Here is an 18636-nt window from a genome sequence, read left to right as displayed (position 1 = left end):
GAGGAAAACCACTTTTCACTTCCCTCAAAGGAATACACATTTTATTAATACTGTAGGAATAAAGAGCTAAGTCAGCAGTCAGCCAAGATGTTAACTTACTATAAAAGGCATGTAAAATTGCATCAAATTTAATGTAATCACTTTTATACACAAGGTATATGCATAGAATGTGTGAGAATTATTTTCAATTTAAGCAAAAAATATGCAATTTAATTGCAATTTATTTTAGACAAAAGAATATTTTACTACGTGTCAAGAAAAAGCTGAATAAAGGCCTTCTCATGCCAAGTCAGTCAAGGGGGTTGCAAGACCATTTTTCACCATGCTGGTCAATGAGGGCTGGTGGCAGTAGGGGTGGTGGGGGGTGTGGACCCAAGACCAGTTCAGATCTCACTCGCCACTGATGTTACCAATGGGCAGGAATCAAACACAGGTCTCCGGGTAAACAGAATGAACAAAACTGAACAAAATGAGAGAAAAAAAATGTAAACAGACACAATAAACACAGTGTGATGAAAATGAGAAAAGGTAACGCTTCTTGAATCCACATCTCAACTCCAAATAATAGCATTTCACCAAATTGGGAAAGTAATTGGTGCATACATACACTCCACCTTATGTCAAGCGCCTGGAGAAAAGGCACTCTATAAATCAAAAATTAGATTACAATTAGATTACAAATACGACCCATACTCTCTGACCACATCGCACAACTCATCCGATAAATACATGAAAACGACACAAGCGCAAAATGAATGGCATCAGGATGAGACTTCGGGCGTGCACCGCCGCCGTCACGCACCGTTCACGCTGGAGAGGAAGGAGCGGGCGATGCCTCGTGCCTTCTCGGTGAGCTCCGATGTGACGTCCATGTGGCGGTGGATCTCTTCTCGGGACTCCTCGAGAGCACGGCACAGCTCGGACTCCCAGCGCTCCGAGTCCAGGCTCTCGAGCAGCTCGGCAAGCTGCGCGCGGCTGCTGTAGTACCACACCGGCTTGCTCGAGCCGTCCACGTTCTCCTCCTCCTCCCTGCCGGACGCGAAATATGACAAAAAGCCGCCATCAAACCCGTCGTCAGTCAAAGATGACGGCAGACACTGACGAGGTTTATACAAATTCAATCAAAAATCACGCATTGAGGTGGCCAGGTGGCTTAGGGGTTAGAGCACTAAGCCAGCAACGCTGAGCTCTGTCTGGGGCTCAAATCTGTTTCACAAACGTGATTAAACTAGGTTCTCCAATGTAATTAGATGATGGGCTCACCCAATAGCTGCAACAATTATACACCAAAACTTATTTCTCTAAGATTTACGAAATTGGCGTTTGGGAAAGTGTGCATAAAAAAATACACGGAAAGGTATTTTACAAGCAGTTCTATGAAATCCCCTTCCATACTATTCTCTAAAACAAGGGATTCCACTGCCTCTGGCAAGTTTTCATTGGCTACTTTGTATTCACATCATGCTGATAGTGAGAATGATACAAATGTAATAAAACGAAAATCATATTTTCTGTACATTATCTTTGGTTTACTCTTAGAAGCTTTGCCAAGTCCTCAAACTGTTTCAGGAGCAGAGCATGACATATTAGTACAATTACTCTTTGAGTGATTTTGTGCAGTGATCCTAAGATATCACATTTTTCAGAAGATGCACTTTAATAATGGCCTGTGATGTTTGAACTTATAAACCACTGTGACATGCCACGAAAGCAGCAATGTCAATTAACAAGACACACTGCTCATACACACATTTTATAAGATAATTGCTAGTGTTACAAAGATGCATGCTACTATGCATCAAATTTTTTTATTGTTGTTTCATATGTAATAAAATTGGGTCATATCACCTATGCAGCAACTAGAGGTGCTGCATTCACCATAATGTTAAATAAAATACATTCTTGAATCTAACTGTGAGATCAAATCGTGACATTTCATCAAATGACAAGTAGGATGATTCATCACATTACATTCTAATATTTACATTTAGTAAGTTAGCACATTATTACTATGTGCTGGTTTTTTTCATTTAGTCCAGGATAATTCAGTCCAGGACATTTTCCACTTTCTGCAAATGACACTTTTATAATGGTCTTCAGAAAACTTCCGAACCCAAGCAATAATATGGCACCACAAAGGCAACCTTAATGATCACTACATAATGCAAATATGGTGGAGCAGTGGCACAGTGCTTCGCTATGAACCTGGTGAACTATATGAAATTCCGAGCCTTGGCGAACACCAATGGTGATATCAGAAGTGGTGCTTTCCCCACCACCTGTCCCCCACATCCACCCCTCTTCACCTGCCTTCCACAACCCGCACTCACCACCAGGGGGTGAAGTATGGTCAAACAACCCCCATGACTGGAACGGCATGGGGAGGCCCGAATCGAACAGTGGACTGTTATGAGAGTATCCTTGCTTTGTGAGAGTATTTTGCCATCACGTTTGTCACATGTGCATTGTATGTCTGTCGCTCGGCTGACTTAAGCTTAAAAACCATGACCTTCGTATACCTTAATGCATATCAGTTTAAACTTATCTTCAACCGAAACCGTAACATTTATAGAGCGTCAGCCCACAACAGCTTCAATTCAATGAAAAGGATAAAGTAAGTAAAATGCTCAATGGTTAAATGCAAATATTAAATTTGATAATCAGCTCATAAAATCAAGTAACAAGGCAGATACAAAGCTAAAATAAGTAAAAAAAAAAGAAAATGTCAAATCAGCTGGGAGCTTACAAACAAAAAGGCTGCAACTTTTGTATATGTCACTGATGAGCAGTGCTAACCTTGATGAATAAAAGCATTTTCAAAACTAGGGTAATTACAGCTAAAATGCATGAAGCATAATGACTCCCAGCCTTTGAATACATGGCACTTTCATTGCCTGAGCTGCGATAATTGCTCCCCAGAGGTCACTCTGAGATGCATCCTAGAAATGGCTTTCTTTAATGTCTGAGTCTGTGGTTCTTGTACACATGGACTGCTTGAAAAACATGCATTCAGAATGCTTTGCAGTGAAAGCTAAGTGGTCCGCTGTGTTTTTGAAAATAATCAGTACAACAAAAAACATCTGCTGTCCGACTCAAAAAAATAATATGATTTCAAGGATGATGCAACCTAAAATACAAACAGCTCGTATTTTGCAGATACATACCTTTAGTCTGTGTTAACCATATCCAGAAGAGATTGAAGCTTTCTTAATGAGAAAAGACTTCCAAAATCAGTCATATGCCTTTATAGCACTCAACTGAAGTCTCTGCATTGGTTTTAGCCAGATGGCAGGAGAGCAACAGATTATTCAATCTATTAGTGTAGATTTTTGAGCGTTAAACCCAGTCTGGGTACCCTAGTTTCCGTTAAGATGCCAAACACTCATTAATGGAATTGGATAAACATTCCATCGTAAAAAAACCCTCCTGAAATAAGTGTCTTGAGGTTCAGTGAGGCTTTCCTGAATAAATAAGGTGCACTAGTGATGAAATTAAATGCCACAGTGGAATCGCTACAGTATTTGATTATAAATATAAAGTACATTTTCTCATTACCGAGCTTCAAATGTATCTGACAGCCTGGGATACAGCCAAGGTAGGTATGTAGAAAAGAAATGAGGTGACATTATTCTTGAAATCATGTGTGCAGCAGTTTCGTTATTTGTCAGAGCTAGGCAGCAGGGGTTTCTTTGTTATGCTGATTATTACAAAAAACACAAAGAGCACTTGACATTCACAGCACAACATTCCTAAACACCTGTTTTTTCTTTTGCAAACCACACACCGATATCATTCATGCAACAGCTATTTGTCCATCAGGCCGCATCTACCTTGAATAATAATCGTGCAGGAGACGAGGTGACTGGGTGGCTCAGAGGTCAGATTCCTGAGTTGGCATCGCCAAGATCCTGGGTTCTAATCCAGATAGTCGACTGTGATTAAAACAGGTTCTAAAGTATGGTGAGTGGATGGTCTTAGCCCAGTCAATAATGAATGCTCCAAATAGCCACCACACTAGATTTTATTCTACAATTCTTTTTTCTATATTCCAGGTCTGAGAATAAGCTTTACTGCCATCCGAAAAACATTAATCTCACACATGAAGCATGTGGCAAAGTGATGACCTGAGGTCACTTGAAGAGATCTCAGACGTAGTTCTGTTAAACCCAATTCTGTGGGCAATTCTCAAAAACATAGGGTTACTTAATCTTCAAGTCATGACACCAACACGACAACCGGGATAAAATTGGGCAAAAATGACAGTGTGGGCAACAAAACACAATGGTAAGAATAAATAGGCACATTGTGCAACCAGGGGGTGCGGCGCAGGTGGGTCTTGACTCACACAATGATGCGGCGAGCGAGGAACCAGTATTTGCGGCGGTGGCGGTCGTAGCCCAGCGGCTCGTGCCGCACGTACGGCACGGCGCCCTCGGCCTCGGGCACGCAACCCGTGACGCCGGGCACGCGGTGCGCGGTGCACACCTCGCACTGCCACTCGTCCTCGGGCACCTCGGCGAGCGGCGGGCGGACGCACTCCAGGTGATAGACGGCTGGGCACGTCTCGCAGCAGAGCAGGTCGCCAAGGCGGTGGCACGCGCGGCAGTGGTCGTCGTACTGGATCGTGCCCTCGGACACGAGCTCTTCACGCGCCGGCGTCGATGTCACAAACTGGTCCGTGAGGAAGCGAAGCACGCGCAGCTTTCCTGTGGGTAGGAAGGACACGGCAGATACAGATCACACGCGGACAGACGCTCGCGCAACATGAACACGAGCACCTGCGACACCCTACGCGGATATGCACACACACACGGGACAATCAGATTAAAGTGGAGCAACTCTCACAGTTCTTGGCCTGGAATCCAATCATTTCTAGCGGGATTGTGGGATCAGAAGAATCATGGAACCATGAGGGGGGGAGGGTGTGCATGCGTTGCTTCCGGCATGGCTTTCAGGTAAAAAGACATGACCCGCGGAACCTTGCTGGCCTAGTAGCATTGCCATTAAAAGTATGGCCAATGCCTTACGTAATACGTTTTGCAATGGCACCGATACATTCCAGAATACCAATTGGCTGGTATCTGGATTGACTGCTGGGACTACCACCAGGACTACTATTAGTTACTACTGAGAACTCCTGGAATACCACTTTGATTACCGAACTAACATAACTACCAATTAGACTACCAGAACTATCACTGGGAAGACCAGGACCATCAGGATTACCTGTCAAAGCACCATGGTTACCACCAAGACCACCAGGACAACCACTAAGACTAACGGACCACCACAACTACTAGTCAACCAGAAATGTAATTCTGGAATCGGAGATGCTTAGTTATTCTTGTTTGTATAAGTTGTATGATATTGGTTTACTTAAACCTTGCAGGCACTCAAGGCTCAACAATCACCACAATACAAAGAAAAATATTCAATTCTGCAAACAAACTCAAATCGTTGAATCGCTGTAGTGAGGATGCAAAGCTTTACGTGCCTATCATACAGATTCTCAGAAGTGGTTTAAAATAAATTAATTAATATTTATGTATGACGAAAATATTATTTGGGTCTTTCGGTAAAGTCACGTAAATAGGTTCAAATGAATAAAAATATCACATTTTATTTTTTAATCTATTTACATCACCGAAAGACCCAAAGAATATGAATTCCTGCAGTCACAAAAGCTTTAAGTCAAGATATTACTCGGAAAGTTCCACTTCGCCAGCGACCAAGCTAGTTTTCAATGGAGATTTGTGGTGCAGCAGCACAGAATAAGAACATGAAAGTGATCAAAATCGAGGAACAGGCAACAACAGAAGAGAACATATCAGAGGTGCAGGCAAAAATGTATTAAAGAACAAAAATAACAATATTAACAAAATAAACAGGCACATTGCACCTGGTAGATACCTTTCACTGGTGAATCATTACACATTGCCTTCACATTTCCATCATTAATTTATTCCCATTACTCACGACCTGAGAATGGAAAACCTGACATGGACTTTGCAGCCTCATCAAACTAGAGCCACTTGTCACAGCCGACATTCCTGTACGGCCATGGCTTGGCCGAGTGGGCACCTGGTATGAGGGGGCCGTAGGGGAAGTCCTCCAGGTCGAGGGTATTCAGCGGGGCGCCCAGCTCCTTGGGGTCACTCTCGCAGTACGAGCGCGTCACCTCGGGCCACGTCATCGCGTCCAGAAGGTACAGCGTCGAGTTGATGGAATCCTTCAGATCAGCCGGGCCAAACGAGGTGCCCGTTGAGTCTTCCTCCTGGCAACACAGGCAATGGAGCAGAACCGCACTGGTAAAGATGCTGTCATCATCAAGACTTAGTATGTTTAACCATGCCTATAATGCAGCACAATCTCAAAGAGACTTGCAGCTGGCAACCCCCAGTGCCAGCTGTCCCTTTGAGGTATGAGGTCAACGCAACACGGGCCAGCAAGTGGACATTAGTCTGCCAGTACATGGCGATGTTGCAATGTGGATTTGACAGCAATTTATCAAACATGGAAAATGTAGATGATGATACTTTCACACAAGGATTACTTGTTTAAATAATGTGATGGGATATTTAACATTCACTGTGGAGCAAATGACAATTATCTTAAAGGAACTCTCTTGTGCATGGCAGGTTCCATTGATTGAACATTCCTTCTGATATCAAGAGGCTCTTTCATTAGGATTCTGCTGCAAGTATCTCAGAGCACTGAGCTGATACTAATGACATCCTGTGTTTGAATCTGATGAGCTACCTGGGATCAAAATGGGTTTTAAATTTGCCAGTTGAACATCTAAACCCAGTTATAAATAACTACACAAAATGAATATAAAATTTTAGAAAAATGCACTACATAAATCGGACTGATTTCAATCCTGAGAATTAAACATTTTTATTTCATTGAAATTAAAGAAAAACGATTTGTCAGGAATATAACAAGCATGCCCCTAATGTAGCTAGGCCTATGATAATGACATCATCTCTTGGACCGTTCTTTCAAACCTAGTGGTCTACTGCTCGCTGTGACAGTTCCAAATGGTAACGTTGTGTCGTTATGCGACACTGGTAGCACAATTGGAATATATATGGGAGGGGGGGAAAAGGACTTTGATAGAAGTAGGGCACAATCAATCAACAGTTGGTCACTCTAAAGCACAGCGGTTCTTTCATTTGGATCCTATGGAAGCACAATGCTGATTTTATCTGCCACTCCTCATTATGAAAGGAAGGACACAAGCCAAAAACAACCAGTTCTAATCTTACAGACACGTACCAAGGCTGTATAACAGTTTGGAACTTTGTTCATGATAAAAAAAAGTCAGGCATGCCATTACAAGACTCAATTGATGTCAATGCAACATTACTCCCAAACATCTTACTATACCACCAATGCAGAATAGTAATGAGAGTGGTACAGTGACAATTATGACAATAATTGAACTTTTTTTAAAGCTGCCAATTAAGGATGCATCTGCAAAAGCAAGTTGTCTTGTAGTTTGTCTTCTTCTAAAATTGCTCATCTGTCAAACATGGGAAACGATGGGAAATTACGGATTGCATTTACACTTCCGAGACTCGTGAATTTTGAGCATAAAGATAGATGTTTATTCTATTAATCATGAGATCCCTCTTCTGTCGCTTTGGGGGAAAACTTGAGGAGAGGATCACAGCTTTTTGTCAGCTCAAACCATTTTTTCTTTGTACGACAAACGGCCTATACTTGCCCCATCATCTGCAAAATATCAACGTGAAAGACAGGTGTTACACGAGGATTTCCCAGAACTCAGTTCCTCCTCATTCAGCATGGTGCATTTTTTTTCAGTTTGGAAACGTTTGAAATAAAAATGAGTTGTTACATGCTGCATGTGCCTGATTATTCCTGGAAAAAATACCATACGCAAGGCAAGATGATAATAACCAGTGCTCTCTAAAAGTGCAATGTGCTGAGAAATCATAAGATGCCTGCAGCACAAAATCACTGAATTTTAATGGATGTAAATTGGTAAAAATAATGTGACAAGTTGAGCAATGCAATCAGCTTGTGTGCAGATGCTCAGTTGATTCCTATATCACAGGACCGTGAGAGATGGCAACGGCTTTGGGAGACCTTCATCCAGCAGTGGATTGATCATGTGCCCATCACTCCTCTTGCATCTCGCTAAAGCCACCGCGCCACTTACCTTGAGGACGGCTCTTAGCAGCGCCAGGTGCGTCTCCGTGAGCAGCGCACACTGCTCCTGGGCAGCGACGGCGGCGCAAAAGTCCTCGAAGCGGAAGGGTGAGAGGCGCAATGGGTTGCGGAACCGCCGCAGGACCTCGTACACGCCCAGTGCCTCCATGATATGCTCGGAGGGTACCAGCAGGTCCTCGGAGGAGCGCGGCAGCGTGAGCGGAGGCACGTCCTTCTCCTCGCATGGTGGGCTCGGGGGCCGTGGTGCGCGGAATGGACGCTTGCGACCTGGCAACGGTAGACACACATGAGTAGAGGCTCAATATCAAACACAATATTAATGTAAAAATCATATAAAATGCAACCTTGCAAATTCTCACTCATGCCTGTGTGGGTGAAAGGGTTTCAACTAGAAGGGGCTTTATAGAGCTCCTCACCAGACATCTTGCAAGAGGTAGGAGTAGCCATACTTTACCCCACCAGACTCTACCTAACAGTCAAATAACTGTGGTGTTTCCATTTAAACTACTAAGTGGACAGGGCAATTTTAGAATTTGCCCATTGGGTCAACTGCCATGCCAGGAGATCAATCGAACTGGCTCCTTCTGAAAGGCATGTCCAGTGGGCTAACCATTAGACTATGAGGTTGCAGTATGTGGAGCAGACGATTGGGCACTGACAACACATACATGTGCGGGGATATTTCTTTAATATGAAACAAGCTAGGGGTGTCGATTAAAATCGATTCTTACGCGCGTGACACATTCAACAAATTGTGCGCATCGGAGTCCATAATGAGTGGTACAATCTCATTTAATAAAAAATAAGAAAATCCAATTTAAAGTTAAGGAAATATAAGTGGGCTTGCAGCGCCAAAAATAACACCGACCATGGAGATAGAGTGATCAGAACGGCTGGTATGCAGGTACTGAGTGAATTGTTGATTCGTTGGAGTTTGAAGTATCGTGGTGACTTGGGGAGGCCTTCATAAAGCAGTGGATTGATTAAGGCTGATGAGTGTGATATGAAATGTTATATTTAGGCTATTGCAGTGAACAGGTTTGTGTTCGTGAGAGACTAAACAAGAAACAATGCAAATACGTCAAAAAAATTACACAAAAGAAAAACTGATTCTTATTAATAAAATTGCAACCCCAAGCAGTATTAATTCATGAAATTGCTAGAAAATTCATTCATTTCATGCCTAAAAAAGCCATGTTTTGTCCCGACTACAAAGTAGTCGCCATTAAAATAATAATAAATAACTACCATACAACTGCAAAGTCCTGCTTAGGATGGCCGGCCAATGCATTGAATATTTTGATGGGTGGGAAAAATGCAGTTGCCTACCAACTGTACTGCCATCAACAGGCACTTTTCTGCCCTGCACATTCCTCAAAACATGCATCCAAAGTTCGGGGAAATAAGCGTGTGCCACCACTCATGGCCAAAATGTTGACACTGCGGCTCTTACATTGAGTGAACACAATGTAAAGTACAAATAATGTATTTTAAATGAATGTTTGAAATATAGTTGCAAATCACTGGGCATGGTTTGCCCAAGTAACCCTTGGGCTCGGTGGATGTGTATTTGCTTTGCCAATGCAAGGTCTTGACAGTCCAGTGCCAAAGAACTCTGATGCAAGAGAGACTGTGTTGTGCTTTATGTACATAAAGGAGAGCTACCTTATTGCCTCCCATGAAAAATTATGAAGTCACAAATTACACGAATCTGTTATTAATGTTACTCTGTAAAGACACATTTTAATTTGATACCACCTACCGGATGTTTTTTTGTTGCATGCAATGCGAGTGAAAAACGATTTGAAACATTTTCTTTTAAAACAAGTGATTGATATTAGTTAATGTTTTAAAAGAAACCAAAGCATGAAAGTAAGAACTAATGAAAATTATTGAGTTTAAATTGGCTCGAACAGCTTATCTCTCTGCCAGTGCACTTTTTTATGCACTGATGCTGATTCCTATTAAGTGCACCCCTGTGGCTCCGAAGCTGTGACAATCAGCAGCACACCACCATCAATTGGCTCTGCTTGTGGGGCCACAGACTCGCAGATAAGTCCGAGTCGTGGCCACAGGGGCTGATGGGCTGATCCCACTAATGTGCAACATAATGAGTTTTTGATCTTCCAAATTGTCCCAATGCCTGTCCATATGACAAAATATGACCAGGTATTCTGCAAGCAAGTGTTATTTTTATGGAGTCTTGCTGTTGAAAATAGCAAAGCCGCGCAACAAATTGCTTGTATCTCTAACCAATCTGCAAACTGTTAAGCCACAGTACAGGTGATAGCCTCCTCATCAGCAAAGTAACGTCAAAAAAAGATTCCCGGCCACATAAGCTAACAAATGTATCTAAAAACAGGGAAAACCTGGCAACTTAAACATTGCTTGATCATATATATATTTTATATATATGCAGTCTGCAGCACTGTGCAAACACAAATGCAGTCCACCGTAATTCACAAACCTTTTCTTAAATCCCCTACAATCCATCCACCAAGCAGGATAAATTTGAACACAGTACGTCAACAGGAAGGTTGCAAGTGGTGGGGTAAAGTATGGTTACGACCCACCACTAACAAAACATCTAACCAGCATAAAAGAAATAGCCAAAATATCCTCGAGAGGCTGTCTGGAACTCCTTCTAGAAAAAGTCCTTCTGCCAGCAGTGCGATTGTCAGGATGCACCTTCGCACGTTTACCTTTACACTTAGCAAAGAGGAATGTGGCTAATTTATGAAAGGTGGAAGTAAAAACATTAATAGCCCGCTTTGAAAGCACACATTTTGATTGAAATAGGTCCATCAATGCCACGTGGCAAATTAAAACCTCAGATGAACACTCGTGATTATTCTTCAACTTGACATGAGCTTTAATTATTTTCCATAATATCGCTGTGATTTCAACACATCGTGGGTGATGATGCGCACATTCACCATTCACCGCACGTGCAACAAATAGCAAACAATAAAGGTGCACGTCATTCCTCACATTTTTTTTTAAGGTTTCACCTTCGCAGGCCTAAATCTTGACTTAAAGCTTTCCTGACTGCAGCTCTTTGAACCTATCTACATGACTTTAGCGAAAGACCCAAAGAATACTTCGCAGGCCTATTCCAACTTTTAAAATCGGAGCCATTCTACAGTAACTTTTTCTTACTTAGACGTCTCTTACATCAATGCTCACGATAACAAATATGGAGAAATGTAAACAGCAATACCTCTGTGCCTTCCATTTATCTAGCTGTAATTTAATGTAGCACGGGACATAAAATTGGTCTGCCGAAACAACTGGCCAATTTCAGACACGTGGCTTACAGAAAACACAAAACTTCACTGCAAGTCAAACACGTCAACAAGCAACCATGCAGCAGCTTGACCTCACGTTCCTGATAACTGAAAAGATAATCATCAGAGCATAGGATTTTTCCATTATTCACTGCATGAAGTTATGCTGTTTATTTACTTTGTTAATAAAAAAACAAATTTCACGCATTGAAACATATAGACAATAATACAGTGGGACAGACCACGCAAATCGGCTTATGTAAACAAGTTGACCAGTTTCTATTGGTTATAACTTAAACTGTGAGCTTTTTGTATGGGTAAAAAAAGGCATCACGTAACCTCCTGCCAAAATGCATGCAACATCCATCTCCCAAATCCTCAGCAACTTAGGTCACGATCAATACATGCAGTCGAACCGTGACTCAAAGCCATTTAAAAGTAAAACTACAACATCGTTTAAAGATACTTGATTGCTCCAACTCAAGCATCTTTGCTTTACTACTACTACTATTATCATTACACTTATTTATCCAAAAAAGGCTCACCGAGTCTCAAGACGTTTTCAGGAGGGACCTACCAATGTTTCGCAATTGGGGGCAGTGTTTCTTTGTGTAATCCAAAATTAGTCAATTGCAGGTAATATTTCAACATTGGGATGTTTGGCCAATGGCTGTTAGATTGTACGTTTTAGCTATAGGAAGACACCAGAAGAAATCTATGCAGAACGGAGGGAGAAGATACAAACTCCACAAAGAGAGGCTCCCGAGACAGGGTTCAAACCCTGAATCGTCTTGCTGTGAGGCACAAGTGTTATCACTGTGCCTCCCTGCCACCCTGCATAATGTGATGTATTACTTTTTTGGCAAGAAAACATACCTGAGCATCGATGTGAAAAGACATATTTTTATCAATGGGTGGCTGTGGGACTTTGTGCAAGTTGGCTCAGCAGTGAGTGGACCATAAGGCTATGTTAGCCACCTGTAATAGCAGTCAAAAATTACAATGCCAAGAAGTGATACATATTCATAGCAACAGCTCATTGTGACGTGTTACCTTTAAACAAAATACATCGTAATTCACTGCAACACCTGAAGAGCAGCAGATGCCACGCATGTGGAGGAATGTAAATGTGTACACATCAGCGGGCCCCCTCTAAATAGGCAATGAAAAACTGTGACAACGACCACCCTCCTTCATATACATTGCAATGCACAGCCAGCTCTTCACATGAACGAATCAAGCTCAGCAACAGAAAATTACGGATGCTACAATGGCCACTTGATTCGGCTACGGCCTTGTTGTGAAGCAAGAGGCAACAGATTGAAATAGAGGATCAAACACCTTCAGGCTCAATCTGAACCCGGTTCAGTGCAGCTCCTTCCACATGACACAAAGCCCACTCGCCGTCTCTTCTAAATACATCCGCTTTACGTAGGCGAGATATTGCATATGGAAGATGAAATAGGGAAGGGGGTGAGGATAGGGACACATGAGACGGGGGGGGGCAGCAATGACACTGCATGGCCCAGGGCCAACGAGGCCAAGTACAGGCGGCCACAGCAACAAGGGCCCTAAGGGTCCCAGTTGCAGCCCCAGGTGGGGAAATAAATGGCCGATCACCTATCCCGGCAAACAGTCAGAGCAGCATCACCGAGTCCCATAAGTAGCAACCCTTGCACAGTGTGTTCTGCCTTTATAGGGACGAGTCAAAAAGAGGGTGAGTTTACAATGTTATATATATAGTTTTTAGAGGCACCCACAGACATGAGGTCTCAAAGTATCATGCAAAACTCAAATATTATATCAGTGTATAAAAACCCCAATCATAAAATTGTATGTGTTCATATTCACGACGCAGCGATGAACAGGAGAGGACTAGAAATGATGTTAATGGTTTTCATCATCACAAATGACGATGACGTGCAGGAGTCTCTGGGATGGGAGAAACATGTTTAAATAATAATTAAAGATCAATGTCGTGTCTTCTGTAGCATAGGGTCAGGGTTAATGTCTAAGTAATGGCCAAGACGAAGGTAAAAAGGATAAGGATTACGGTATATTCCTCATTTGGTAATGCTATGGTTATAGCTTATGTTAAGGCTGTGGACAATGTAGGCTTAGGACCAGGGTTAAGGTCAGAGTTATAACTGGTTAAGTTTGGGATGGACCCAGGGTTATTGATAGAGTGTAAGTCTGAGATTAGGTTTAGTGACAGGTGTATGTTTAGCGATATGGTGAGACCTAGAGTAAGCCACGCAGGAAATAACATAAGCGATAATCTGTAAACGGACAAAAGTCCGTTTCTCTGCATAAAAATGAAATCTAGTCCCGCAGCCCTTGGACCTTATGGACCACAGTTTTTTTGGAAAATTCGTTGGTTTACAAGTCTCAGACTGATGGGCAAAGAGTCTGCAAGTATTTTTTTATTTAAATAATACTAATTAATTAATGACCAATTATCGTCAAAGAGAGCAAGCACATATACGTTTGTTGTTGTAGAAATAACATGGAACCTAAGTTATAACTAGTGATGGGTTATTGTAAGCCATGATCGTGTCTATTGCTGATTCTAAAACTGCACCTGGGTGCATGGCTATGCTAAGGCCTGAGGCTAGATTTACATGAATATAATTGGTTTTGTCCATGCCTGTGGTAGTTTTAACCCCCGGACTTAAAAGATAACTAATTCTAGAGTTAAACCCAAGTTTATGACGATACGGAATTTAGGCTTAGGGGATGAGGATAATGCAATAGGAATGCAACATTTTGCTTTGAGCAATGTTTACAAACATATATATAGAGCATGTAACGCCAGAGCTAATTCTTTCGGTGAAACTTGGATTAAGTTGAGGTTTCCGTGACGAATCGACGACCCTGCACTGCCCAGCGTGTTAGGAGGCACCGTCAAACACCCATCACCGACACGGCGTGGAGAGGCTCTCGTCAAACAGTGGATTGACCGAGGATGACAAGTTTAAGTCTTGTTTAAACCTAGATTTTGGGCTAGATCGGAGTTAATTGTTAGGGCCATGTGTAGAGCGAGTGGCAGACAAAGCCACAGGACTAAAGTTAACGGGGTTTGACGGAGTTTGCACGCAGAGCGAAGTTCATTGCGGCACAAAGGTTGAATCGAGGGCCAAGTCTCCGATTGGACCGGGGGGGTTAGGTCCAGACCTAAGTTTAGGCTTTAGGCCTGGCCTATCCTCACGGTGGAGAGCCGCGGGGATGAAAATAGCCCGAACACTTGCACCTCTAGAGGCTCAGCCTCGCTCCGCATCACTCCCGACGTCACACCGCCCCGCGGGCCTGAAGAGACACGTCTCTCGTGTGTCACCTCGTCCACCTCATCAATGTCATCCACACAGCCGCAACGCCTCACCGGGGGCTCCGCTGTCGCTGCTCTTCTCCGTGCAGAAGCTCAGGTCGTCCTCGTCATCCTCTTCGAGCGCGTCCACCTCATCCTCCTCGCTGGCGCCGCGGTTGTAGTCGGAATCATCATCCATGTAGCTGTCCTCCTCCTCCTCTTCCTCCTCCTCCTCTTCTTCTTCGTCGTCTTCGCTGCTGTCGCGTCCCGCGATTACCTTGGACATGAGCTTCTTCGAGCGCAGTGCCGCCGCACGGCCTCCTCCCCTGCGCCCGGACGCCGCGGAGCCAACGCCGGCTCGGGACGCCGGCATCGCGGGCCCGAGCGGCCCGTGAGCGATGACCGCGGCCACGCCGCCGGCGCGGGCCCGGCCGCCGCGCAGTTTTCCCGCAGGGCCTCCAGGCAACCCCGAGGCTTCGCCTTGGCCTAGCACGATGGCTTTGGGCGGTCTGCCTCGCCTGCCCCTCATTGCTCTCTTGGAAAAAACGACCCGAAAACGAAGGACGACTGTCGTAGTCGCGATGGCACGACGCGAAACAAAAGGAAACGGCCTTCAAATGAGGAGCGAGACGAAGCCGCGCGCCCTATAGGCGTCCATCTCGCCCCGCGAACAAAAAAATCGCCGCCATGTTTTTTTTTAGCTCGCGCCTCTCACGCGCTGCATTTGGTAGCGCGGATAGGCACGGGGGGCTCGGTGCGGCGCTGACGGCGCGGCGACACCTATCCGCGCTACAAAATACAATCTCGCCACCAGCCGGCCCGGTCACGTGACGGCCTCTCCTGCCCAACTACTGCTGAGGAAGGGATCGTGATGGAGACACGTGGGTTTGGTGATGGGGGTAGTGGTGGTGGTAGTAATGGGAGACGTATAGATGTTGGTAGTCATGGGAAAGACGTGGGTTTGGTGATGGGGGTAGTGGTGGTGGTAGTGATGGAGACACGTGGGTTTGGTGGTGGGAGACGTGGAGATGTTGGTGGTAGGGATGGAGACACGTGGATTTGGTGATGGGGGTAGTGGTGGTGGTGGTAGTGATGGGAGACGTGGAGATGTTGGTCGTGATGGGAGAGACGTGCGTTTTGGTGATGGGAGTGGTGGTGGTGGTGGTAGTGATGGGAGACGTGAGTTTGTTGATAGAGGTAGTGGTAATGGGAGACGTGGAGATGTTGGTAGTGATGGGAGACACGTGGGTTTGGTGATGGAAGTACTGTAGTGGTGGTGGTAATGGGAGACACCGTGGGTTTGGAGGTAGTGGTAGTAGTGAGAGACCTGGAGTAGCCGGTGGTAGTGATGGGAGACACAGGTTCGGGGTTGTAGATAGTGGTAGTGTGGGAGCCACGTGGGTTTCTGTATTTCATAAAAGTGCAGTGTTGTTGTAGTTCGCTTTGTTTATTTTGATTAGTCAGTGGTCCCGGCTGGAGGAGGCCTTCATCCAGCAGTAGATTGACCATAGGTGTTGCTGATGATGCCGATTGACGACCCAAAAAAACAGTAGCCACATGGGGTCTGCCCAGTGACCTGCTTGCCAATCACTTTCACGTGGTCAGTGGATCCGGCCTGGCGCACGCGGTGGTGGCTTTTTTTGCATAGTGCTGTAGTTTTGAGTGGTGGAACCGGATTGGGGGAGCTAATCCAACAGAACATTGACCATGGCTGATGAACCGGTAACGATCTGGATCCGTCCAGTGACCTCGTACCTTGCATGGCACAAACGTTGGTGGTGACGTTACAGACGCTTAAATGATAACGGGGTGATTATTTTTAATACATACAAGTGTCGTAAATTTATTTGACGTAATCAGCATAAACCCGTAACCACTCGGGGGCTATCCATTGACCCATCAGCATGGACGTGACCACCTCTAAGCGCACCTAGCCTGGCACAAACGTCACCGCCGCTCAATGCGACGAACAGCGCCTGTCGTCGGTGACGATGGAACACAAAATGTGGTTGACAATTTTTGTATCGTTTTTACTGAAGTTTACGGTAGGAATTGTGTTTGTTTAGCTGCCCCCCCCCCATCTCTCCCTCCATCGCCCGCGTGTCGCTTGTTCCCAACATGGAGCCTCCTGCATTGCCCCCCCCCATTCCTCCTCCTCCCTCGCCGTCTTCACAGCCGCAGCGGTGATCAGAGGCGCTTCGGGAGGGGACACAGAAATCCGACGGCGCTTCCAGAACCCACCTCTCTCCAATCTTTCACTGTCCAATTAAGTTTCATTGTGTTGTTGTTGTTGTGTTCAATTAACGGGGACGATTCGGCGGTTAGATCGATTAAATCTAAAGCGACCGATTCCATTGGAAGTTGCATCAGTCGCCGATGCGACGATTCGGACCCCTAATCGTACGTTACAATCGATTCCTTAAATTGCAAGCGGAACAGACGGCCACGGAAGCAACCGACGCCCGTATAACAACAAAGACGTTTTCGTTCATTAGAGTTTATTCTGCGATTAATCAAAGGCCAAGGGGTTCAATAATCGATAATCGCGGTGAAGCGACTCTCCAAACCTCAAATCGAGCGGGAATCGAATCGCGACGTCGCGAACGGACAGTCCATTTAATAAAACTCGCGTGTCAGGTCGCGACACGTGTTGGGTCGATTTAACAAATTTATCATTTTACGATTGAATGAAATGCTTTGCCGCGGATGTTTAACTTTATAGTTTTATACCGGGAATAGAAGTGCCCCCCCACCCCCCGTCTATTCGCTTCCACAATCCTCACAATGGACTCGTCCAACACAATCGTCATCGCACGTGGGCTGTCCGAAATCGCTTTTTTACGTTCAATTCGTCTTTATAACTTCGCTGAACTAACGCGAAACACACTCGCACGAGTGCCTGCTGCGTCGGGAGAGGTTCTTTACCGACTTGAGATACACGAGATTGTATTTGTATGCGTCTTAGCCGCCACGACGCCTAGGCCGCGCCGAGGCCCCGCGCTGGACTAGCGGCTCTGCCGAGGAAAGTGCGACGGGCTCGGCGAAAGGATGGGCTCAGGGAATTAAGATGTTTACAATTTGACCACTTTTTATAGTTAGAACTTGGTACATTGACTACATATGGTTGAAGGAGTTAATGTTTTGATCCCAATGCACCTTCGAGAACTGTCATTCCCCCCCCCCCCCCACTTCATTTTCAGGAATGCACTTCACATTCATCTCTAGCTTTGCAGCTCTTTGCCATTTAGATATTTCCTACATCAGCCCTTGTTCAGTCCACTGCTGGATGAAGGCCTCGTCACACCATTCTCTGTTGGAAGTTTTGTTTAGAGGTTTGAGCAAACTACACAGATCCGTGATGGCGCAGATGACTTGAGGTTACCAGCCTCACTACCTCTCCAAACCCACCTATTGAAATCTCAATTCGGAATTACACTTTAATTAGTAAATACATGCATTTAAAAAAAAATGTTAGAAGCATTTCATTATCAATGGTGGTGTGCAAAACATTGAAATCAATAGCAACATTTATTTTCCAGCTCAAGTCCTATGATTGGCATCCATTCCCAGTGAATCAGAACCAACGTGGTCTCGAGCCACCTACACTACAGAACATGATTGAACCCCTTTAACAGGGTATTTTGGTCTACTCTTCCGCACTAGCTAGACCGTCTTGGAAGAGGTGGGAATGCCTGATGCATACCATTACATGACTCACCGATCGACTGAACCCATTTATACTGCTGGATGGAGAGGTGGGGGGGGGGATTGTAATAACTTGCCCATTTTTCTCAAAAGAACCCACCGGGAGATTGAACCAGCATCAACCGCTGGAATAAAAGTCCAGTG

The 18636-nt window shown here is 44.6% G+C and overlaps 1 protein-coding gene across 9 annotated transcripts in view; it reads right to left on the bottom strand.

Moving 5' to 3' along the window:
• Positions 1–15523, bottom strand: part of BPTF (bromodomain PHD finger transcription factor) — a 64896-nt gene extending 49373 nt beyond the window's left edge. For all 9 annotated transcript variants that reach the window (XM_078860741.1, XM_078860756.1, XM_078860782.1 and 6 more), the window contains exons 1-5: positions 14863–15523; positions 8186–8463; positions 6082–6274; positions 4346–4706; positions 803–1029 (exon numbers count right to left, since the gene is read on the bottom strand). In XM_078860741.1, the coding sequence (XP_078716867.1) occupies positions 803–1029; positions 4346–4706; positions 6082–6274; positions 8186–8463; positions 14863–15316 (1513 nt within the window). In that variant the 5' untranslated portion in view covers positions 15317–15523. The remainder of the gene's footprint in view (positions 1–802; positions 1030–4345; positions 4707–6081; positions 6275–8185; positions 8464–14862) is intronic.
• Positions 15524–18636: the final 3113 nt, after the last annotated feature.

The sequence above is a fragment of the Lampetra fluviatilis genome, chromosome 1 (genome assembly GCF_964198595.1).
Source record: "Lampetra fluviatilis chromosome 1, kcLamFluv1.1, whole genome shotgun sequence".
Taxonomy (NCBI): Eukaryota; Metazoa; Chordata; class Hyperoartia; order Petromyzontiformes; family Petromyzontidae; genus Lampetra; species Lampetra fluviatilis.
This window is presented reverse-complemented; position numbering and strand designations above follow the sequence as displayed.